This window comes from Convolutriloba macropyga, chromosome 3 (genome assembly GCF_964194025.1).
Source record: "Convolutriloba macropyga chromosome 3, txConMacr16.3, whole genome shotgun sequence".
Classification (NCBI taxonomy): Eukaryota; Metazoa; Xenacoelomorpha; order Acoela; family Convolutidae; genus Convolutriloba; species Convolutriloba macropyga.
Genome location: NC_134470.1, coordinates 61,918,101 through 61,942,229, shown reverse-complemented (window position 1 = coordinate 61,942,229; position 24,129 = coordinate 61,918,101). Strand labels below are relative to the sequence as shown.

At 35.0% G+C, this 24,129-nt stretch overlaps 1 protein-coding gene across 1 annotated transcript in view; it reads left to right on the top strand.

The window, feature by feature from the left end:
* LOC142336689 (uncharacterized) overlaps nt 1-24,129 on the top strand; it is a 103,426-nt gene that overhangs the window by 7,504 nt on the left and 71,793 nt on the right. Inside the window, exons 3-8 of the mRNA XM_075385601.1 lie at nt 1,129-1,319; nt 1,792-2,153; nt 10,194-10,387; nt 21,173-21,308; nt 22,340-22,416; nt 22,844-23,020. Of these exons, the coding sequence (XP_075241716.1) occupies nt 1,129-1,319; nt 1,792-2,153; nt 10,194-10,387; nt 21,173-21,308; nt 22,340-22,416; nt 22,844-23,020 (1,137 nt within the window). The remainder of the gene's footprint in view (nt 1-1,128; nt 1,320-1,791; nt 2,154-10,193; nt 10,388-21,172; nt 21,309-22,339; nt 22,417-22,843; nt 23,021-24,129) is intronic.

Below are 24,129 nucleotides of genomic sequence, written 5' to 3'. Positions count from 1 at the left end.
AAGTTGTTTTTTTTTAAAAAACTTGCAACTCAATGTAAAATTTTTATCACGTGCTTTATCGTCTTTTCTGGTCAGTTATGTTTTCCTTGTTCTTTTTCATTTATTTGTTTTAAAGTGACAAGTGTTATTCAGTAGGATAAGTATTAATTTAGTTATTGTGGTCAATCAGTAGAATAAGTTTTATGTTTGTTAGGGGCGTTAGTTTTTTCCTTCGAGTCGTTTCCGGAATTCTGCCGGCTATGTTTTTTTTAAGATCTGTTCACACATTTTCATGATTTTTGAAGTCAGATTGGAGTAGTGATTTTGGTCACGCCGAAACAGGAAGTGGAGCGAAAAAGCGAGTGCTTTTGTGGCGTGAAATTTTTTCGCTCTAAATTTAAAGTAGAGTGAGAAAACTGTGTTTGAACAAAAATTCGCTTTCTCGCTAGTGGTTTTTTGTTCACATGCGGCAATTTCACTTTGATTTTCTGTTTTTTCAATTTTCTGGATCGGATTTTTTTTCTAAATGGTTTTTCCAATCCAGTCATAGTCCGTTCTAGGTCTAGTTTTCTGTTTAGTCAATGAAAATTCTTTGAATTGTACGTCAGGACTTGTCCTGCTATGTTTTTTACTTCGTCGAATAAAAAAATGTTTCTCTTTACCTCATTTTGCCGCTTTTTCAACATTTTGCGTGATATCCTTTTGACTTCTCTAGGCTAGTTTCTCTCTTCTCTCATTTTGCTAAAAGTGATTTTGAACATCAGCTGCTCAGCAAAGCAATTCAAAATGAACAGCGTCAGTATAAAAAATTGAAGTAACAAGTAGAAACGGGATAAACCCATAAAGCCCAATTTTAGATGCCCGCTATTTGAACGTCATTCCTATAAGTCTTAGTTACCATCTCTAATGCTTATTAGTATTGATAGTAGCCCCTGTAGCCTGTCTCTAAGAAACAGAATCACGTTATTTTCAACTACGAAATACCATCAAAATAAATCGGACTTAAAAAATGTTTTTGTACAAAAATCTTTTTCAATATCTTCTATTCCTTCAATCCCAATCATGCTTATTGGAATCAACGGCGGCTATTTTCCGGCAGGCTGCCGGGTATATTTTTACTGCTAATTGAACAATATTGGGGTCTTTCAGACTCAGCCAAATAACGCTATTAGAGAAGGAGGTTCATTCAGTGGCAACAGCAGTAGTCACCCTTCTGTAGACAACAGCTGGGTATCCGCTGTTGGAGCAGACACTCCCCTATTTTCTGTTGATTCTACCCAAGGACCGTCAACTTCCAAGAACGACATTGACGATTCCACACTTGTCAGTCTTCAACTTGGGTGCGTAATCTGTACGAAGTAAAAAATATTTTACTGCTGGAAAAAGATGAAGCTTTTGTAACGATGAGGTCAAAATTTGTGATATGAATTTTGTAACTCAACAAACTACAAGTAAGCGGGCAGTGACTTCTTGTTTTTGAATTGCTGTCTATTTGCTTAATGTTGTTGAATTTTCGTCACGCTAAAATAAATTGGGAAGAAAATCGCCTGGAGTAAAATTCCACTCTTCTTCATTCCAATTTCAGTTTTATTAAATTTTGACACTTTTGCGGCAATGAGCCGTATATTCAAACAAAATTTCAATATATTGTATATAGTGAGTGAAGTTACTTTTCTAGAAGACACGCAAAACAACCAACGGAAGTTCGAATGAATAAGTCTTTTAATGATGGGAAAATGTATTCAATTATTACAAACTTGACACTATTAATTTTTATGAGTGAATGAGAAACATTCAACCTGTTGTTTTCAGATCAACAGCCGATTGTAACGAAGAGTACCCGTTATCTGGTCCACGTCGTAGAAGTCTGACAAGCAGCAGTTCTGCTGGAGGCAGGCAGAACAGAAACAGTCTGCTGTACTCATCAGCCGACGAACATCAGAACTTGACAGAAACAGAAGAGGACACGGAGGAACAGAGTACATCGGCAGCAACGTCATCATATTCGGCTGTTAATTACAACAGAAGCGTGATCTCGACTAGTAACAGTGGTGGTGGGGGTGTTGGGATTGGTGAAGGAACGAATAGTAGAAACAATAATAATAATAATAAGACACCCACAGCTGCAGAGTCATCAGGTGGCCATCTTACCCAAGACGCAGCTGTTCTAACAGGTAATTTTAGAAACACTACTTGTGCTAGCTTTCTACTTTATTTGTAATCTTTATCCAGACATTTTTTAATTCATCGCAAACGAAGTTTACTGAATTGGTCGGATCGGGTGTATCTTAAATGACCTTGAGTTTTCCAGGTTTCATTGATGGTGAGAATTTTCTCTGAAAATCTTTTGCACGAAAAGTTTTAAACTTTTAAACTCAATTCGAAGATAAGGAAGAAATCAATGCCGTGCATAAAAATAATTTTGTTGTTTCAAAATAATTCATTCAACTTTGTTATCTTTATTGACTCATATTCCCTCTCGTCTAATGTTAGCTTATCAACATGTATTCAAATTTCTCGAGTGATCATTTGCTTTGCTCGTCTCCGAAATGGAAAGTATCCTCGTTTTCCTATCTTTCTACTCTCATCATGAATGTGTGGAAAGTCGTCATTTTGTGTATTGGTTGTGGAAAACGAAAAATACTTACTTGTAAAAATATCGCCACGTCAAATTTGACTTCAAAATTCGATAGAATTGGTCTCAGTGTTCAATACAAAAAAGAAGGATTCCAAAACTCGCAAAATCTAATTAGATTGTTCAAGGACATTTTCCACATTGCAAAACAATTTACCGATACTCAATAAAACCAGCCTTCTCTAATCTGCTGTCTCTTCTATTGTCTAATTTGATCTGCAAAACAAGGTTTGAGTTATAAACCGTGAGCACAATTTCAGTGCTGTTCATTGAAAACGAAATTTTGATTTTTCCACCCCACCTGTGGGGGAGGAACTCTGTGCTCAACTGGTTTTTCTGTTAATCAGTTTTGACCGATCAAAATAATTGGCGTAGAGTGTTCTGAGTGGTATCGCTAGAAATCTCGTCAAGCGTAGAGTAAATTTTAAAGAGTTCTCGTCAAGTTTCTTCTTTTTCGAGTAGTTATGGATGTTTAAGGTTTTTTGTGATTATTTCACTTTAAACAACAATTTTGTTCACATTTTAAACCTTTTTTGTTAATTTTTTGACCTTTTAAAAATGTTAAACACATCTTTAACCTTTTTGAAAATTAGCACATTTTAAATTTTTGAATTTTTATTTGTTAATTTATGCACAGTTATGTTTACCATGTTTGGTTTCTAGTAACCCTGAGTTCATATCAGGGCTTTTGTGCCAGTGTGATTTCTTAAAATAAAGATTGGCATTTGGATCTAGGTTTTCCGGTTTTAGAGCCATTTTTCGGTTTTTAACTGCTGCTGACTTCTGTTTAAATTTTTCTCATGTGATATTTGAACAAAATGTACTCTTTGCGATGCATTTGTTCAATTAGTGAACGTGTGATGTCGTCGGAATAGGTCTGCGGGCAATTAATGATTTTGTTGACTTCGACACTAAAAGTTTTCATTAAGATTTTATAAGTTTTGTTTTGTTTCTGAGTCCTCATACTGACAACTCTTGAAAAAACTTAGGATTCCTAAGTGAACCTGAATATGTCTCACAATTAATAGTTTATAGCATGGATTACTATGAAATCATTTGTTTTAGTAAAATTGTAGCATTTTTGATTACATGTTTTTTACTAAACTTTTGTCACTTTGTGTAATGAAAGGTCTGATTGACTAGTAGAATAACGGAGTAAGGGAAACTTATTAATAGCTTCAGTTAATTGCAAATATTTTTTTGAATAAACACTTAATGGTTTTTTTAAATTATGATTTTAGAGCTCTGACATTTTTGTTGTTGTGCACTTCACAATCTCATTCATTGAAGTTTTCACAAGTCAATAATGAGACACTATCGAAATTAAGTTTCCTTATTGATTACTAGCTAATCATAGCTCTAAAATTTCTTGCCATTTATTGTAAAATTTTGGAGATCTTTTGTTCTGTCTATTTGTTTTTCTTTCTTTAGGTTTTTTTTGGTTAAATCTAGTTGTTTACAATTAGAATTATGAATTTGACTGTTTGCTAGCCAGAACCACTAATCTTTAGTCCTGCACGGAAGCGTTTTTGAAACTTCTGAATGTGTCGATTTGACTGCGAATGATTTTAAACATTGATTCAAAAAAATAACAAGTCATGGGAAAAATTTTGTCGTTCATTTTTGTTTTTTCAACTTATAAAATATTCTGAATACCAGAAAGTTCTATAATTCTTGCACTCAAGGATGTGTGGTAGTTCTCATTTGTTTTTTTGTTTGAACTTGCTTTGGAATTTTCAAATTCTAGCACCAAATTTTAAGGGAAATTTATGTTTCTTGATTTTTGTTTGGCAACTTCTAAAGGCAATACTGACACGCCTAACCCATCATTTAGCGTGTGAATATCTTGCTTAGATAACTTCTATTTATATTTGCGCTTTCAATTTTGATTTATAAGTGAGCGCAGTGTTGAGCTGTTAGAATCTACCCGAACTTATTGAGAGGCCAAAGGAGCTGAATAATATTTGTTTTTAGTTGAGAGATTTTAGAAATTTAGTTTTGAAATTTAGTTTGAAAAAGGGATAAATGTTGATTTCTGAATCTCATTTTTCGTTGTGGTAAAATTAGTAGTTCACTTGACGTAGTTTTTGTTTCACTTAATGCAAAGCTGTATTAAAATTGATATAATGTTTGTTTTTGCATTTTTTTAAAGCTCTATATTGCATCGTTTTTGTAGATTGTGGTATTGAATACATTAAAACATTTTAGTTGACGTTTGATGTTTTGATTCTGTTGGTACAGTCTGAGTAATGAAAGATAAACACGCAAAATGATACTAATTTATGCATTTTTTTTCATCAAGTTCTTTTGCCTTTTGATTTTTCCCCGCCTCAGGGGCCAGGGAATTTACTTTAAGATTCGATGATAGGGCACTGTAAAGATTTGCAAAAAAATGGAATAGTTTTCAAAATTTGAATGTCTCGGTTTTCGGCATTTTTTTTTTTTGATAAAATCCGCAATTTTTTTCAAGTTTTCATAAAACTTTTGTCAATTTTTGGTTTTTGTCCAGCCTCAAGAGCCAAAAACCTATTCCAAGGCCTGATAAAAAGTTACTGCATGGTTGTTAGTTTCAATGAAATTGTTTCCAACAATTTAACATTTAAAGTTTCTTGAAAACATTTTTCAGTTTTTTCTTGCCGCAGTAGCCAGGTAATCTCCTCCAGGGTTTGATATTATGTTATTACATAGTTGCTAGGAGCAACCAATCAATAAATTAGTGGCATGAAGGAGTTTTATGAATGTGCAAAGCTTACATAGCTTACAGAGTTCATAGCTTACAGTTTTAATGACGACACTATTTTAATAATTGAATTTTGGTTTCTGACTTCTTGTTTTCCTCAATCTCCTTTAAGTCTTCATAAGTCAATAGTGAGTCATAGCTGAATCCAAATTTTCTTTAAAACTGATCGTTTTTTACAGATATAAAATTAATTTAATTGATTAAATAATTGATTAAAATTTTTTCTATTTATAGTTTTATTTATTTATTTTTGTTTTTGTTTAGATTTGGTTGTGTGTCGTTGGACTTATTATTAGTCACCTCAGCTTCTCAGCCGGCTTTTATAGCGCTCCTATTTTACAATCCAAGAATTGGATTGTATTGGTGCCCTGTCTTTTTTTTATTTTTAAGATGTTTTCACACCTTTTTTCATGACTTTGAGATTTCAAAACAGGATAAACAGGTAAAGTTCAGCGGGCATCAAGTTTCATTAGAGGCCCTTAGCCGCGTTTAGTAGTTCTTCAAGTACTTAGAGTGGTGAAGCTACTGAGAAGTTTTCAGTCATTTTCAGAAGCTTTTGAGCCCAAAATGTTGCAATTTTTTCGTCTTTTTTCCGGATTTTTTGTTGGACACGTCTGAAATTGAGGTTTGTAAAAGTTGGTAAAGGTCTTTTGCAAGACGGAATTACTCTTTATGGCCATTTTAAGAGCTATATGTATTGCTACACCAAACATAAACACGGTAAGCGCTCCTATTTTTTGCATTTCAAAGAATTTGAATTGTATTGGGGCGCTGTCTTAAGATGTTTTCACACAATTTTCATGACTTCGATCTTTCAAAATGGGATAAGCAGGTAAAGCCCAGTGGGCCTTAAGTTTCATTGGAGGTTCAAAGGGGGCTTTAGTAGTGCAAAGTGCTTAGAGTGGTGCAGCTGAACCAAAAAGTTGAACTTTTTAAGAGTTGGTGAAGGTCCTTTGCGAGACCGAATTACTGGTTATGACCATTTTATGAACTATATGTTTTGGTACTACAAACACAAACACGCAAAATGATACTAATTTTTGCATTTTTTTTCGTCAAGTTCTTTTGCCTTTTGATTTTTTCCGCCTCATCGGCCAGGGAACCTACTTTAAGGTTTGATGATAGGGCACTGTAAAAATTTGCAAAAAATTGGAATAGTTTTCAACATTTGAATGTCTTCGGCATTTTTTTTGATGAAATCCGCAATTTTTTTCAAGTTTTCATAAAACTTTTGTCAATTTTTGGTTTTTGTCCAGCCTCAAGAGCCAAAAACCTATTCCACGGCCTGATAAAAAGTTGCTGCATGGTTGTTAGTTTCAATGAAATTGTTTCCAACAATTTAACATTTAAAGTTTGAATTTTTTTCAAATTTTTTGAAAACATTTTTCAGTTATTTCTTGCCGCAGTAGCCAGGTAATCTCCTCCAGGGTTTGATATTATGTTATTACGTAGTTGCTAGGAGCAATGGAATGGAATTCAACGTTTTAACGGAATGATGATATTATTGTCTTTTACCTAGTTTATCGATCTTTATGAGCCAATGACTTTTTAAGCTTTGAATTGGGTTGCTGGATATCCTCTAGAGACGCAGAAATTGTTCTGAAGATATTAATATCACTAGTTTCAGCAACATTCATTCAAATTTGCAAGTGATTACAGTTTTTTTTAATTTTTCTGTCATTTTTTGGGTTAATCGATCTTCAAGGGCCAATGAATATTTTTCAGGTCTTGCAGATATAATAATTGACCAATTTCAGAGACAAAAATTGGTTTTGAACATATTTTTGAAATAGGTATATTTAAAGGAATCAATTTTTGCCTTGACTTTGTGGTAAAAGCTTCAGGAGTTTTTGCAATGATTTTATTTTTGTGTTGTTTGTTTGATTGTTTTTGTTTCTCAATTTTTGAGATGATTTTGTTTGTGTTTTGGCCGGCATTGTTCAATTGATCTGCTGCTCAGGTAGAGTGCTTCTAAGTTTTTCATTTATTTCTTCGGATTGTTTTTCAGGACATATAGAAACGAGATAAACCCATAAAGCCCAGTTTTAGATGCCTGTTACTCAAACTTTGTTCTTAAGTCTTAGTTATCATCTCTAATGCCTATTGGTATTGATACTAGCTCTTGTATTGTCTCACTATGAAACAGGAGTATGATCAACTACAAATTGACATCAAAATAAATTGCACTTTAAAATTGTTTTTCTTCAAAAAGATTTTTTAAATTATTTTCTCTTTCAATCCCAATCGTGGTTATGGGAATCAACGGCGGCTATTTTCCGGAATTGGCAGGGTATGGTCAATTATGTCACTGAGTGATTGCTGATAAGTCCAATTGGTTCTCTGAAGAGTCTTAAATGAAACTTTTGAATGTATCCAGTTAAGAACGAATGGTTTCAAAATTTTCCTTCAAAAATTATAACAGATTTTGGAAAAAACTTTTGCCCTTCAATATTGCTTTGTTGACTTGTAAATTAATCTCACTAGCAAGATGATATTGCTGCCTCGTTCCTGGAAGGTGCTGTGGGTGGTGTATCAGGTCTAGACGACAATCAAGAACAGGTAAGTCAAATAGTTTGGAAATGCTGCTAGAAAAGGATTTCAAAAATTAAATATTGGATACGTCCGTCCTTTGGCAGATTTGAATCTAATAGAAATCCAAATCGCGAGGGATATAGTCGTTCGTGCTGTCTAACTGCGTCAAAAAAATCATAGCAAATACTTCAGAAAAGAGTCTGGTTGGTCTTTTTTTCTGATTAATTGCTCATGAAGTTTGTAGCAATTATTTGGGTCTTTCTGGTCTGTTTCGTGCAATTTTTTCGTTTGATTTTTCGTCTGAATCTTCGTATGTTCAAGTGACTTTTTCACGCTTGACTCGATTTTTGCGTCATCTAATTGGCTCTCATTTTTCGTGGTAAAATTAGTAGTCCACTTGTCACAAATTTCTTTTCACATAAGTGAAGCAGCTAACATAAGTATATAGAGGCAGTTTTACTACTGAAAGTCAAATCAAAAGAAATTACGCCAAAATTGTTGTCTTGTTTAATGTCTTGATTTTGATTGACCCAAACCGGCCGCACTCTGTATTTTATGCAGTGGTGCTAATTTTGATTACTTAATTGAGTCTTTTTGCACGTGAAACCTAAATGAACTACTATGGTCATTTGAAGTATTTGAAAACCCCCTGCTAGTCTGCAACCCCTGCATCCCTCAAGTTTAAGCTGGATACCAATGCCCCTCAGTCAACCAGCTCAACGCTTTGTTGTTTGGGTGCATTTCGGCGCTAGTCTGTCAAGTCTCTGTATTCTCTTAGCTACAGTTTTTGCTCCCATTGAACATTTTTGTTTGATAATTTGTGTAGTTAAAAATGCCTCATACCAACTCAATTGAAAAAAAGGTGTACGCTATAAAATGGTGTAAGCTATAAAAGGGGGGTAAGTTATTAAAGGGTGTAAGTTTTAAATTGTTAGTTGATTTTCAGTTGATTGCTGATAAGTCCAATTGGTTTTCTGAAGAGTCTTAATTGAAACTTTTGAATGTATCCAGTTAAGAACGAATGGTTTCAAAATTTTCCTTCAAAAATTATAACAGATTTTGGAAAAAACTTTCAATATTGCTTTCATTATTGCTTTGTTGACTTGTATATTGCTTTGTTGACTTGTAAATTAATCTCACTAGCAAGATGATATTGCTGCCTCGTTTACAAAGCTCTAAGCATGTGTTAAGTCTGCTTAGTTCTTGGGATTTACCGAGAGATTGTATTTAGTTTTACCAATTCAAAATTTTTCGTTGAAACTATCCTGTAATTGAGGAAAAGTATCATTGTTTTAATCTGAAACGTTTGCAGCTTTTTAGATCTGCAAAAACATGCTCATGCATGAAACAAACACCATCAGTATTTTCCGATGGCCATTGGAAGATTTTGTTTATAGCTTTTCCTTCTCTTAAGAGAATGTTCTAATTTCCATAGTCTACGCTTTTGTCTTTTATTGCATAACATGTTCTTTGTAGTCACCATTCTGAACTGCTTTTACTGTTTTCTTAATTTTTGCGCTGCTCAATTTTGTTCTGCTTCACTAGAACACCTTTTGTGTGTGTGTTACATTTCAATTGTGTTTAATAACAAAAGAGGTTTGATTACCATTGCCTGGGATCTTTTGTCCAAATATTTTGCTCGGCCGTTTTAGATCTCTTTGATTTTTGAACGCCGTGTTTTGAACTTAAATTCTTGAAATTTTATCAAGAATTGTTCAAATGAATCGTGGTGTTATGCATGTAGTTTTATCATAAATATTTATGATTTATAAATAGTTTTTGACTAGTCTCAATTATATTCTGCAGTGTTAGAAGCACAGTGTTTTGAGTGCTATATTCAGTTTTTACTTTACGAGTTGTTTACTTTGCTGTTAAAAATTTGCCATCTTGCATCAATTATTCGAGTTGAACGTGAGTAGAGTAGCTAGTATCCTACTTTTCTCTTTTTCAAGTAATCTGGGAGGGGAGGGGACATGGCTGCTATACGAGCGAGCTGATCGTCTTCATTTTTTGGTGTTTTCACCTTACTCTTTTGGGTGTGCACTTATGTCGAAAGTTAATTTAGTTTATAATTTCATCAAAACGTAAATGTGCGTTAGTATGCGACTTTGCATTTTTCAAAGCATACAACATCATTTGCAATTAGTTGATTGGTACGTTTCACAAATCTAAGACGAAACAAATTTTTCGTGTTGATTTTCTGACAGAGATCAATAAATTAAGTATTATGGAAGCTGCTGATGAAAACAAGAGGCAATTCAAAATAATTGGGTTTAAAGTATGCTTAAGTTTAATATCTGTGTTCAGATGTGCATACCTCAGAGCTGTTACCTGAAGTAGAAATCTGCAGTTTGATCGAAGAGCAAATTCCTCGCTACAAGTTGAGAACCACTCCTGTGACGTCACCGGGTGGTTTTCCCTGTAGCTCTTCGTCAGTACCACAAGACTTTCTGGAAGGTGCTGTGGGTGGTGTATCAGGTCTAGACGACAATCAAGAACAGGTAAGTCAAATAGTTTGGAAATGCTGCTAGAAAAGGATTTCAAAAAATAAATATTTGATACGTCCGTCCTTTGGCAGATTTGAAAGTAATAGAAATCCAAATCTCGAGGGATATAGTCGTTCGTGCTGTCTAACTGCGTCAAAAAAATCATAGCAAATACTTCAGAAAAGAGTCTGGTTGGTCTTCTTTTCTGATTAATTGCTCATAAAGTTTGAAGCAATTATTTGGTTCTTTTTGGTCTGTTTCGTGCAATTTTTTCGTTTGATTTTTCGTCTGAATCTTCGTATGTTCAAGTGACTTTTTCACGCTTGACATGATTTTTGCGTCATCTAATTGGCTCTCATTTTTCGTGGTAAAATTAGTAGTCCACTTGTCACAAATTTCTTTTCACATAAGTAAAGCAGCTAACATAAGTATATAGAGGCAGTTTTACTACTGAAAGTCAAATCAAAAGAAATTACGCCAAAATTGTTGTCTTGTTTCATGTCTTGATTTTGATTGACCCAAAACGGCCGCACTCTGTATTTTAAGCAGTGGTGCTAATTTTGGTTACTTAATTGAGTCTTTTTGCACGTGAAACCTAAATGAACTACTATGGTCATTTGAAGTATTTGAAAACCCCCTGCTAGTCTGCAACCCCTGCATCCCTCAAGTTTAAGCTGGATACCAATGCCCCTCAGTCAACCAGCTCAACGCTTTGTTGTTTGGGTGCATTTCGGCGCTAGTCTGTCAAGTCTCTGTATTCTCTTAGCTATAGTTTTTGCTCTCATTGAACATTTTTGTTTGATAATTTGTGTAGTTAAAAATGCCACATACCAACTCAATTGAAAAAAAGGTGTACGCTATAAAAGGGTGTAAGCTATAAAAGGGGAGTAAGTTATTAAAGGGTGTAAGTTTTAAAAGGGTGTAACGTTTTCCGTCAAATATCTACAGTTTGTTAAATAGCCGCGTCATCTACTCTGCTGGCTATTTTTGCGCTCCAGTTTTTACGACACGAAGATGAGTAGGAGTGATTATTTTACTGCATATGGAGTCAAATGCATTTGTTTTTTTTTACAGCATATGAAGTCAAATGCCACACATGAGAAATTGATTTTCAGTTGGTGCAAAAAGTGGAGTAGAAATAGTAGGGTTTTTTGTGTCCTATTTTTTGAAGATGTTTGAACAAGAGGTTAAGTGTAGAAAAATTTAGCCGAGTCATTTAATATTTTTTATCACTTGGGGAATTGTTGAAGTATTTTTAATTGCTCTCAAACAAAGTTTGTAGCAGTTATATTTATTAGTCCTGTCGTTTTTATGCGAATTTTCGCTTGACCGATTTTTCCTCGATTTATTTGACTTTTCGTCCTCAAACGAGACAAACAGGTAGCTCTCGGATTGCATTAAGTTCTCTTAGAACCCTAAGCCTTACTATACTCTAAGAATGCGATTCCCCAAAACTGTTTTGAGGAGGCAATTTCATGGTGTGAAAAGCGGTTCTTGAACTTGAAAATTTGACCCCCCTCAGTCACACCCCTCCCCCCGCCATCAGCCCTTCCCCCCATTGCCCCCCCCCCCCTCAAAACTCCTATTGTCCACCCTCCTCCACCTGTAGATTTGAACCCCCCTCTCATCAACCCCCCCCCACACACACACACACACACCGGTCAACCCCACACCCCTAATGCTTGCATCCATAAGTCCCAGTTGGCTACAACCGAAGCCAACGGCTCGCCGGTCGTTCAGAGCAATTTGCCTGACGTTCTTTTAGACCCTTGTGCCTAAAAAGTGTCTAACAAACTAATTTTGGCTAATTTTGGGAGACAATAACACACCCACTCAATCACTGCCTCCCTTAACAACGAACCACCCCCAGTCTACCCTGCTTTATCTGGCGGTTTCGACCTCCCTCTGTCCAGCCCTCCCAATCCTACACCCCCAACCACTGGACTCCCCCTCCTATTCCGCTACCCCCATGCAAAAATCCCTAAGCCCCAGCTGGCTACTACCGCACTCAACGGCTCGCCCGTCGTTTGAGAATTCGCCTGACGTTAGTCGGTTATGTTTTCATTAACTTCTCGGACGAAGTTTGAAGCAGTTTTTGTAAACATGTGTTTCGTTTTTTGCAAAATTTTCACAAATGCAAATTTCTCAAGTGAATTTTTCATCCTGTTTTTTTTTTTTTCAGGTGAATTTGTCTTCTTCATTTTTCACTGATCTCATTTGCTCTCACTCCGAAATAAAGTTTGCTGCAAAGATAAAACCCGACTGTAAGATTAGAAATTACAAAAGCTTGATAGCCAATTATAGTTAATGTGTCTGTCGAGAACTCCGGAGGTCCGGGCTTGGTATCCCACGCGAATTCGGATTTTTTGCACCCCAAAGGAAAATTTTATCTAAGCTACAGTGCCACTTAAATTGCCCCGCCTGCCGTTTGAGAGCAAAGGCGGGGCAATTGCTCACTGTCGTTAATCGGTGTATGTCAGTTTTCTCTCTGTGTTCTAATTGTGTTGTCTTCATTGAGTTTTCGGATGAAGATAGCATTTTTCATGGTTATGCGGACTTCCTAATCTGATCGGTACTATTATTCATTTAATTATGTTTTGAAAAATAATTAATTGCGGTCGGTTTTCGTTTTGTTTTTTGTCAATTTTTTAACTCTTTTTGTTTACTTTGATTCTCAGAGCAGTTCTATGGATAAGAGTTTTCAAACTGATTTTTACTCTGGCTTATTCGACTATGAGGAAGCACTTGAGCTTTTAATGGGAGAAATGTATGTTTAATTGCTCTCGAACGAAGTTTGAAGCAATTATTGTAAACGTGTTTGTCCTTTATATGCAAAGTTTTTGCTTGACGCTTTTGCGCTTTTATGGAATATTGTTTGACTTCTGGACTGACTTTTCCAATTTTCAGTTCTTTGTTTTTGATTCATAGCAGCCGTCAGCCTCTATTATTTACGGCTATTATTTAGGCGCGCTCATTTTAAAAATCGCTTTACTTTTTGATCATGTTTCTCGTTTTACATAAGTCACGATTTTCACGTTTGACTCCTGACTTACTTCACTCACTGTTTCAACTGAATGGGTTTTAAATTATTTCACGCAATAAATTACGCAATGTGGTGAATACTATCGAAGTCAAAAGATCAAAATCAAAAGAGACGGGATAAACCGATAAGGCCCGGTCATTATTTCATTGAGAATTAAGTTATCAAAGTTCATGAGTTTTTGCTAGCTGACATTGTTGTTAAGCCTATTAGCTTTCAGTTTAGAAGCTGAATTAAGTACAGTTTTAGAATCCAACTAAAACGGCACGCTAAATTAGAACACTTTTTGACACAAAAAAAAACAGAACAAATTCGGTCAATTTTCTGGGTCAATTCTTAATCTGCCGGCAATGTTTAATCTAAAATATTCTTGTTCTGAAATAAAGTTTGTAAGTAAAAGGAATTTTGAGCGAAAGGAGACTGTAGCCAATTTGTTAAGATCCCAGGCTGCCGAACTGGAGGTCCGGGTTGGAACCACGGGGGGGGGGGGGATTTTGTTGCACCCATAAAAAATCAAAGATTTCTAATCTAAGTTAAATTGCCCCCGTCGGTCATTCGAGAGCAATTAATCCGATGTGTCGGTTTATTTATTTTTAATCGTTTATAGTCGGTTTGTTTTAGTTTTCTTTTTTGTTTTCATTTTTACCAGCAGGGGGTTCTTTGATCGGACCGGAAAATGTCTGAAAATGTAATTTCTCGCCCTCTCTAGCAAACGTTTTTAGATAATTTGCGTGGTTAAATTGTGATCATGCTTGACTTACCTTACTAAATAAAAATGATTGCGCTTTTAAACTTCAGTTGAATATGAATTAGTTTAAGGTAAAATGAACTCATATGTGTAAATAGGTCCCTAATAAAAATTCCTTTGCGAAATGAATTTTAGACAAGCTTTTTTGTTTTATCGCTGAATAGCTTTTTGAGCGGCGCCAATAACTTCAACTTATTATACGGCAAGCAAGTCTATTTCGCAGCTATTGCGGCATCTGCTGGCTATGTTAATTTTTGGTATCAACTGGTGATAATTTTTGAGCTTTTGGCAAACGCTGTTATGATGGGCAAAATTACGTTTTGAGCAGTCGAGCTGTATTTTGCGGGCTAATCGGTAGTCGCAGACTGCAAATTAAATTAAAGGCGAGCCAAATGTTTTCAATATTTCCTGATTAATACAAGTGTCGAGCTGTATAATGACCCCTATAGAATGAACTCTAGTCCCTCCATTTGAAGCCTTCAAGAACCCCCTGTGGCGTGAGTTTCAGTAGCTGCAGTAAATCGGCCTTCGTTGACCTGTTTTTTCTGCCTAGGCGGCTTTTACTGCCTTTCTTCGAATTTAAGCGCTTTAAACCTTGAGGCGTTAGGTAATAGCAAATCAAGTTAAAACTTTAATGCTGCATATTTTGTTTAGGCTAAATGTATAAAAAACAAATCAGTTAATGCACTGCAATGTTTCGCAAAATTGGTGGTCAGCTTAGTTCGAAAAAATACTCATTTAAATAGGAACTGATCAACAAAAACTAAGCTACAAAAACTGTAGTTAAAATTATTGTATTTATGTATTAAATAGACTTTGTAGAGTTGTGAAATCTGACGCAATCGCATGGGAAATAACATTCCAAACAGCAGTAATAGTAATTTAGTTGCTATCAGCTTTTAGAAGAGTTGGTTGGTATAAATAATTGCGAAACAGATTTATATCCAAGCCTTATTGTTCGTGTAAAAAGTTAACGTTATTCTACCAAGTTACCCTAGGTTTATTTTTCCTCTGCATAGGGAGAATGTGTTTGTATTGTACCGCTAATTTTGTCTATGTTAAATGTGTCATTTAATTAGAATTGGAGTCCAAATTTTTTGCACTGCCCTCAGTTCTGCTAGGCGCATTTGCTGAAATTGTATCACTTCCTTGTTAACTGGGTTTGTAAAACCGAAACTAGACATGAATGCTGCTAAAAATAGGATTACTCTGTTTACGGTGGTAAGAATTGCTAGACTGGTTAAGTGCCTGTGGTTAGTACTGATTTTATGTCGCCGTTGTTCTTAGTCATATTACTTCAATTCGCCGTCTTAAACTTTTGCCAGATTATACAATGGGTGGAAATGCGCCGGCTCTAACCATTTCAAAGTTACAAAAAGGTTAGCTCCCTCTTCATCAAAATTTTCCGAAACCATTCAGCATCAAAGTCAAATATTGCAACGAATGACAAGATTGCTTATTCTTGGTAGAAGACCCCAAATAATCAGATTAAAGCTACCAGTTTTTAAGCTTGTGATTTTTCAGCAAAATATTTCAAATAATTCAAAATTTTAGTCTGCGCAATAAATATGATGTTGCACAAATTTTGTTCATAAATCAGATTTGAGTTCGTATATCTGATCCCAATTTTATCACAATGCTTTCTCGGAGTTTTATGTCCTCTCAACGGCTATTGTTTAAGCGCTCTCCTTTTTACGACTCGGAGCAGAGTACGGGTGTTGTACAGATTTTTACAGGTCAACGAGGAGTATTGCTATTGAGTTTTTTTAAAGGTGAAGCTAGTTTCTGACTTTAACTTTTATTTTTGAACATTTTTTTCTGATACCTCCCCCCACCTTCCACTAACCTGCTGCCCAACTTGCCGCTCATCTACCCGCTTTCTGCCGACCTGCTGCTAATATTAAAGATCGACAGATCATTTTGAGCTCCCTTCCACCTCTCAGACCTACCCCCAAAATCTTGTCTATCCCCAAACCTACTATCCCCCCACTGAGCAACCCACACGCCAAACATCTACCCGCCCCAAATCATCATACTCCAAGCCCTACCATTACCTCCCAATCTTCGCCCTCCTGCCACCCAAACCCCTGAAATAAAAATTGAGTTATCATTTCGTTTAGTTTCATTAGGCAGTTATTTTTTTGTTATTCAGTTATTCTTTCTGTAATGTATCTGATTTAGGTGATGTAAGTTTAGAAATTATTTTGCACTGCCATTTGGGTCGTTTACGGTATTCTACTGGTTATGTTTTTCTAACTCTGAGGGAAGTTTGTTCATGCCTTGACTTCGGTTTATCTGTTTTCGAACATCGGTTTTAGAACGTTGAGTTTAACACTGTCGTATTTTCCAATATATAGTCATTAGGAATTGCGGGTAGCTACCTGCACCAACCCTTACTACTCCTCTCATTAACCCCCCTCGTCCAAGTTTTTTTAGATCCCCAAAGCTGGCTTCAGTAGTCTTTCAAGTGCTCAAGAGTTGTGCTGCTGCTGGGAAGGCCTTAATTCAAGATTAAACGGTCATTTTTAGTTTTTGAGCCCGAAATAGTGCAATTTTTCACGTTTTTTGTCGTTTGACGAGTTTGATTTATTAGTCTTGAATTGACATTTTTCAATGACAATTTCATGAGCTAAATGTTTTTGTGCTGCAATCATAAGTCCAAAAAAATGATACTTTTTTTTGCATTTTTTGTCATTTTTTTGGAAAATTTGTCATTTCTTCCGCCCCATGGACCAGGTAATCTCTTCTAGCGTTTGATCTTGGGTTACTGCTTTGCTTTTAGTTGAAAGTTCTGCTGCAATGTTTCACGGTCGTTGGAGAGCAATTCGCTCAACGTTAGTCGTTTATGTTCAAATTTTTGGAAAATTGGTGTAATTTTTTTTAGCTTATTGATCCGTAAGGGCCAATGAACCCTCCTAAGTCTTTCGGATGGGTTACTGCAGATTCATTCAAGAGACAGAACTGGTTTTGAGCATTTTAATTGAACAATTTTGAATAAATTTTGCATTTTTCAATTTTAGAAGAATTATAGAAACGACAAATACTTTTAAATTGAAAATTGCAAAATTTATTCAAATTTTCTAAATTTCGCATAATTAATATGCTCGAAATCATTTTTTTCTCTCGAATCTTTAGTGGCCACTATAACCCTTCCAAGTCTTATGTGTGGGTTAATTAATGGGTGTAACTTATTGGATTAAATTCGGCCTATGGTATGAGCTTCAAGAGTTTTAGCAATTTTTGTGTTTTCAGGGTATAAGCTTCAGTTTTTGCAATTATTATATTTTTGTTCAGTTTATTTGATTATTTTAGTTTTTCTAAACTTGGGAGATTTTTTGATCAAATTAGGCCTGGGGTCTAAGCTTCTAGAGTTTTGGCAATTTGTGTATTGTTGTTCATTTTGTTTGATTATTTTAATTTTTCTTAACCTCGGAGACGGTTGGTTTTTGAATGGCATTGTTCAATTAATCTGCAGGTGAGATAGTAATTCTTTTTTTTATTCCTTTGGTTGTATTTCAAGACTTGTCCTGCCATTTTTTTAAATTATTACGCAATGTAGTTATTACTGTCAAGACAAACAAGTGGATTTGAACATTTTAATGTTGCAAAATTAAAAAAACTTTCTTAAATTTTCCAAATTTCAATTTTAAGTTTTCAATTTTTTATGTCTTTTTGGTGGCCAATAATCCTCTTTCAAGAATTATGCGTAGGTTAACAGGTATATGTAAATGGGTTAAATTTGGCCTTCAGCGCAGACGCTTCGAGGGTTTTAGCATTGATTATTTTTTTGTTTAGTTTGTTTGATTATTTTAATTTCTGAACTTTTGACTGTGTGAGATTGTCTTTCGTTTTGGCTGCCGTTGTGCAATTGATCCGCTGGTCAGGTACAGTGATTCTAGGTTTTTCATTCAATTCTTTGAGTTGTATTTCAGCTTGTCCTGCTATGTATTATTTTTAAAAAAATCGCTTTACTCTTCGATCACGTTTTTCGTTTTACATAAGTCGCGATTTTCACGCTTGACTTTTGACTTACCTCACTTACTTTTTCAACTGAATGGATTTTAAATACTTTTATGCAAAATCAAAAGATACATAATAAACCGATCAAGCCCGCTTATTTAGTCAAAGTGCATTAGGTCATCAAAGTTCATTAGAGCGATTGCTAGCTTGCATGAGTATTAAGCTTAATATCCTTCAGTGTAGAAGGGAAGCTGAATTAAGTTTAGTTTTTAAATCTAATTGAAACTGCCCACAAAATTAGCATTATTTGACACTTTGGAAATTTGCTGTCAACTTTGATCTCTTTCTGTTTCGATCCCGATGAGCGTCAGGTGGTTCAATGGCGGCTATGTTCTGGCATCTTGTCTGTTAGTTTTCACGCTCAAAGTATTACATTTACTCGTGTTGCTCTCCAAAGATATTTTCGAAAGTAAAACACATTTATGTTTCCGTTATTGACAGTTCTTGTAGATCATACCCAATTGCTTACATCGGGCATCAGCTTTCTACTAATAATTTTGATTGAACTGAATTTTTAAAAATTCTTATGCAAATTTTGGTGACATTGTTAGTTCGTCGTCTATTTTATTCCGACTTGCCGATGTCTTACTAGTCTCTCAAGTTTGAGATTCACTGGAACTGTTGAGGAGATAAAATCGTTGTGTAAAGGGCGATTCTTGGAGTTTGAACCCCCAATCCCACCGTTGTTGGTTATGCTAAATTTTTGTTTCATCTCTTGGTTGCATTGTTAATAGCCGCCGTCAGCCTCTCGACGGCTATTATTTAGGCGCTATCCTTTTTTAAACTCGCTTTACCTTTCGATCACGTTTTTCGTTTTTTATAAGGCACGATTTTCACGTTTGACTTCTGAGTTACTTCACTCACTGTTTCAACTGAATGGTTTTTAAATCCATTCACTCAATGAATTACGCAAGATAGTGAATTCAGTCAAGGTCAAAAGAGCAAAATCAAAAGAGATGTGATAAACCGATAAAGCCCGGTCATTAAGTCTTTGAGATTTAGGTTATCAAAGTTCATTAGAGTGTTTGCTAGCTGACATTGGTATTAAGCTTATTAGCTTTGTTTAGAATCTGAATTAAGTATAGTTTAAGAAAGTAACTAAAACTGCACGCTAAATTAGAACATTTTTTGACACTAAAAAATTGGCCAATTTGGCGGCTTATTTCCGGCAATCTACCGGCTATGTTTATCAATAGTTATCGACGAACAATAAGATTCTTCTCTAAAGTGCTGCCTTACAGTAATTGAAGCAATTGTATTAGTTGTGTTGTTTGTTTACTAATAGCGCCGAACCGATAGCGGCTATTATTGGGGACATCGTGGTTTTTTTATAATTCAAACAAAAATGAATTAAAATTTAATCTTTTTTGCTGTTTTACGCGTTAAGTTGTGGTTTTCTGGCTTTGATACTACTAGATTTCACAATTTTTTCTATTTTAGGCATTTGCCCATTTTTCACGTTTTTTCCCGTTTTGTCACATTATCACATTATTGGCAGTTCACATATTACATTATTGGCGTTCAAATTAATGCTCAATTGAAAATATAAAGTTCTTCAAAGGCATAAGTTATGGTTTTAACGGCTTCGACACCCCTTTTTTGAAGAATTTAATTGAATTTTTTTACATTTGTCTGACTGGCGTTTTTACTGTTTTTTAGTCGTATGAAATTTCCTGGATAATGACAGGTTTCATTGGCTTTTTATTGAGGAATAATTGAACCTTTATTCTGATTTGAGTAGTTAGCTGATGGCTTTCATGCCTTTGAAAATAATTGTTTTCAAAAATAATAAATATTTTTTAACTTCGCATTTTTTTGTCTTTTTTACTACCCAGTCTCGTTAATAACAGGTCACTTACGACAATTCTCGTCGAGGGAGGGTGCAAGTGCACAAAATCTAATGTTTTTAAAGACTTCATTGTGAATTTACTGGCTTCGACACGGGTTTTTCGCAAAAAAGTAAACATTTGATTTTTGTCTATTGTCTGATTTTTGACGTTGTTTTGTAGATGTAAGACATATCCTGATTGACTACAGATCTCAAGCGCTTCCTTTGGAAGAATTAACGAACCTATTTAATTATTTCATTTTGTAGCTGATGGCTTTCATGACTTTGAAGTAATTGTTTTCGAAAAATGCAAAAGTATTACACAACTTTGCCCCCTTTTTTCTTTTTTTTTGTCTTGTTACCTATTCTCATTAATGAGTGGTCGCATACCAAGTTATTGGCTTTCGAAGAGGGCTCAATGTAACATACTTTGAGGGTTAAAATATGGCTCTACTTCTTCGACGGCGTCTACTCGCAAGTTTTAATTGAATTTTTTGTTTTTTTTTGTCTATTTGTTGTTCTTATTTTAAAAATCTGATTAATGACATAAAAAATTGATTAATGACAGGTCTTAATGCGCTCCTATAGAGGAGTATGTGATCATAAACGTGTTGGATGTTATCATTTGCTACTTAATGTTTTTCATTACTTTGAAATTAATTGTTCTTAAAAATATAAGCCAATTTTCTAACTTTGCTGTTTTTTGTCTTATTGTTACGGAGCCTTAATATGGAGTGGTCCCTTGTCCTTTCTAGTGAAGTACAAGTTTTTTGTCTAGTTTCAGTAATCATATCTGACGCTATTTTGATCTTTTTAATAAATTTTTTTAATTTTTTTTTAATATTGGTATTGTTGTTTGATTTTCTTGTTCGTCTTGGCTTGCTTTCTTGATAATTGCTGATCTCATCAATCTGATGCGGCATTTTTTTTACTCCATTGAGTTATTTGCGTTGGAGCCGATCTTTTTGTTCATACATTTTTTTTGAAAAAAAATTGGGGTTTTCTATCTGTTCCTCATTTGATACGCACATTACCGATCCTCCTTGTCTGTTCTCTTCTTTTTCCGTCGGATTCTTAAATTTAAAATTCATTGAAGGAAATGTCTTGCCTAATTTTTATGATAGTATTAGCCGCTCTGTGACTTATTTGTATCTTCATTTTTAGGTGTTTGAGGCGTGTGGACAAGCGGACAGCTGTTTGGAGGGCAGTGGTGTTATACAGAGAAGGTCTTCTCCCTCCACTCCCATACAACTCTCAGATCTATCTTCAGACTTCCTCAACCAATTTTTCTCTTTCTTCAGTCAGTACCTTAACTTCGAATTTTTTGGTTCCATGAATGTAACCGTTATTAACTTACGTGGATCAGTTCTCTCTGAGAAGGCGATAATTTTAATGTAGTTGGATTGAGTCCTCAAATTTATGTTTGTGCTATAGCAATTGTACAAGTGTACAGTTGTGATACACCCCATCGATCGATTGGAGCCCAGGGCAGTCCTTCATGGAAATTTATTCAAATGGGGACAAACCCTTCCATGGAAACCCTTCCTTTTTGTTCAAATGGGGACAAACAGAAGGGATCCTATTTTTGCTATCTAGGAATTTTTTCTATAGTTGTGCATGAAAATTTTAGTTTGCCATTGAACAGTTCAAGTTGTTCGGAAGTTATGTTACGAAATATAGATTACTGTCATTTGTTAAAAATATCCTATATTCTTAGACAAAGTTCATCTATTATTAATAGCCGCCCTCATCTTCTCAGCCGGCTATTATTGCGCTCGTATTTTTTTTTACTTCGTCAAACTTTTTTTCGCTTTACCATTTTGCCGCTTTTTCGACATTTTGCGTGAAATCTTTTTGACTTCTCTAGGCTAGTTTCTCTCTTCTCTCATTCTGCTAAAAGTGAATTTGAACATCAGTTGCCCAGCAAAGCAATTCAAAATGAACAGAGTCAGAATTAAAAATTGAAGTCAGAAATAGAAACGGGATAAACCCATAAAGCCCAATTTTAGATGCCCGCTAATTGAACGTCGTTCCTATAAGTCTTAGTTACCATCTCTTATGCTTATTGGTATTGATAGTAGCCCTTCTAGCCTCTCTCTAAGAAACAGAAGTATGTTCAGCTACGAAATGCCATCAAAATAAATCGGACTTAAAAAATATTTTTGTACAAAAATTCTTTTTTTTTCAATATATTCTATTCGTTCAATCCCAATCATGCTTATTGGAATCAACGGCGGCTATTTTTCGGCAATCTGCCGGGTATGTTTAATCATTTACGATATAACAATTTCCTGTTGTTGTCACTGTCAGTTTATTTATGTGATGTTGCAGTGATTGGGGGAGAGAGGATAGCTCAAATGACCAAGACCTACAATGACATCGAAGCTGTCACCAAACTCCTCGAGGAGGCAAGTGAACTCCTTCAATCTTTGACAAAAAATGTTCATACGGTTGCCAAAATGTGGTTACATTACTTCTGATTCATCAATCGTATAAAATTAATCCTATCAAAATAAATAGTACATTTGAATAATTTGGTTAAGCCTTGCATTTTTGCCTCGTCTGTATGTAAGCTGATTTAGTAATAATTGAATTAGGAAAGATGGTTTCTCCGTGAACCGAATTTGTTCTTCATCCATTCCTTTTGTTCCAAGATTTGTGGTTTAACCAAGGAAGTTTAAATAAGGTGCGTGTTTGTGAGGAGAATTCCGATAGTCTTGGTACTATCAAAACTAACAAGCTGTAACTAATAGTTAGACAAAATTATTTACTTTAATGTACTGTGTTTTTTAAAAGAAAAAGTATTCGAAAGCATTAAAGAGACATGTCTTTTAGAAAGAGCATGATTTGGAGCTAGCAGCGAGGATAGGTCAGGCTCTTCTACAGGAGAATGTACTTTTGAAGAGTCAGAATGACGAATTGAATGTATTCTGTGACCAGCTGAACGACAGAGTCAAACAACTAAAACATGACAATGAGAGGAAGACAGACATGCTCAACATGTTCTACCAGGTCAGCTACTGTCTTTTATTATAGCTGCGAAGCTGTAAGCTGAGCGAAGCTATATTGCGGTGCTCTTGGTTTTTTACAATTCAAAGAATTTGAATTGTATTGGGGCGCTGTCTTTTTTTTAAGACCTGTTCACACATTTTCATGATTTTTAAAGTCAAATTGGAGTAGTGATTTTGGTCACGCCGAAACAGGAAGTGGAGCGAAAAAGCGAGTGGTTTTGCGGCGTGAATTTTTTTCGCTCTAATTTTAAAGTAGAGTGAGAAAATGGTGTTTGATCAAAAATTCGGTTTCTCGGTAGTGGTTTTTTGTTCACATGCGGCAATTTTAATCTGATTTTTACTGTTTTTTTCGATTTTTTGGATCAGATTTTTTTCTAAATGGTTTTCCTAATCCATTCACAGCTCATTCTAGGCCTAGTTTTTTGTTTGAATTGAATTTTCATTTCTGCCTAGTGGTTTTTTTGTTCACATTCGTCATTTTGACAGTGATTTTCTGTTTTTTTTTTCTTATTTTTTGATCTGATTTTTTAAAAATGGTTTTATCAATTCACTCATTGTCCATTCTAAGTATAGTTTTTCTGTTTAGTCAATGAAAGTTCTTTGAATTGTACGTCAGGACTTGTCCTGCTATGTTTTTTTTTAAGATCTGTTCACACATTTTCATGATTTTTGAAGTCAAATTGGAGTAGTGATTTTGGTCACGCCGAAACAGGAAGTGGAGCGAAAAAGCGAGAGGTTTTGCGGCGTGAATTTTTTCGCTCTAATTTTAAAGTAGAGTGAGAAAATGGTGTTTGAACAAAAATTCGGTTTCTCGGTAGTGGTTTTTTGTTCACATGCGGCAATTTCAATATGATTTTTACTGTTTTTTTTTCGATTTTTTGGATGAGATTTTTTTCTAAATGGTTTTCCGAATCCATTCACAGCTTATTCTAGGCCTAGTTTTTTGTTTGAATTGAATTTTCATTTCTCCCTAGTGGTTTTTTTCACATTCGTCATTTTGACATTGATTTTCTGTTTTTTTTTCTTATTTTTGGATCTGATTTTTTTAAAATGGTTTTCTCAATTCACTCATAGTCCATTATTGGTCTAGTTTTCCTGTTTAGTCAATGA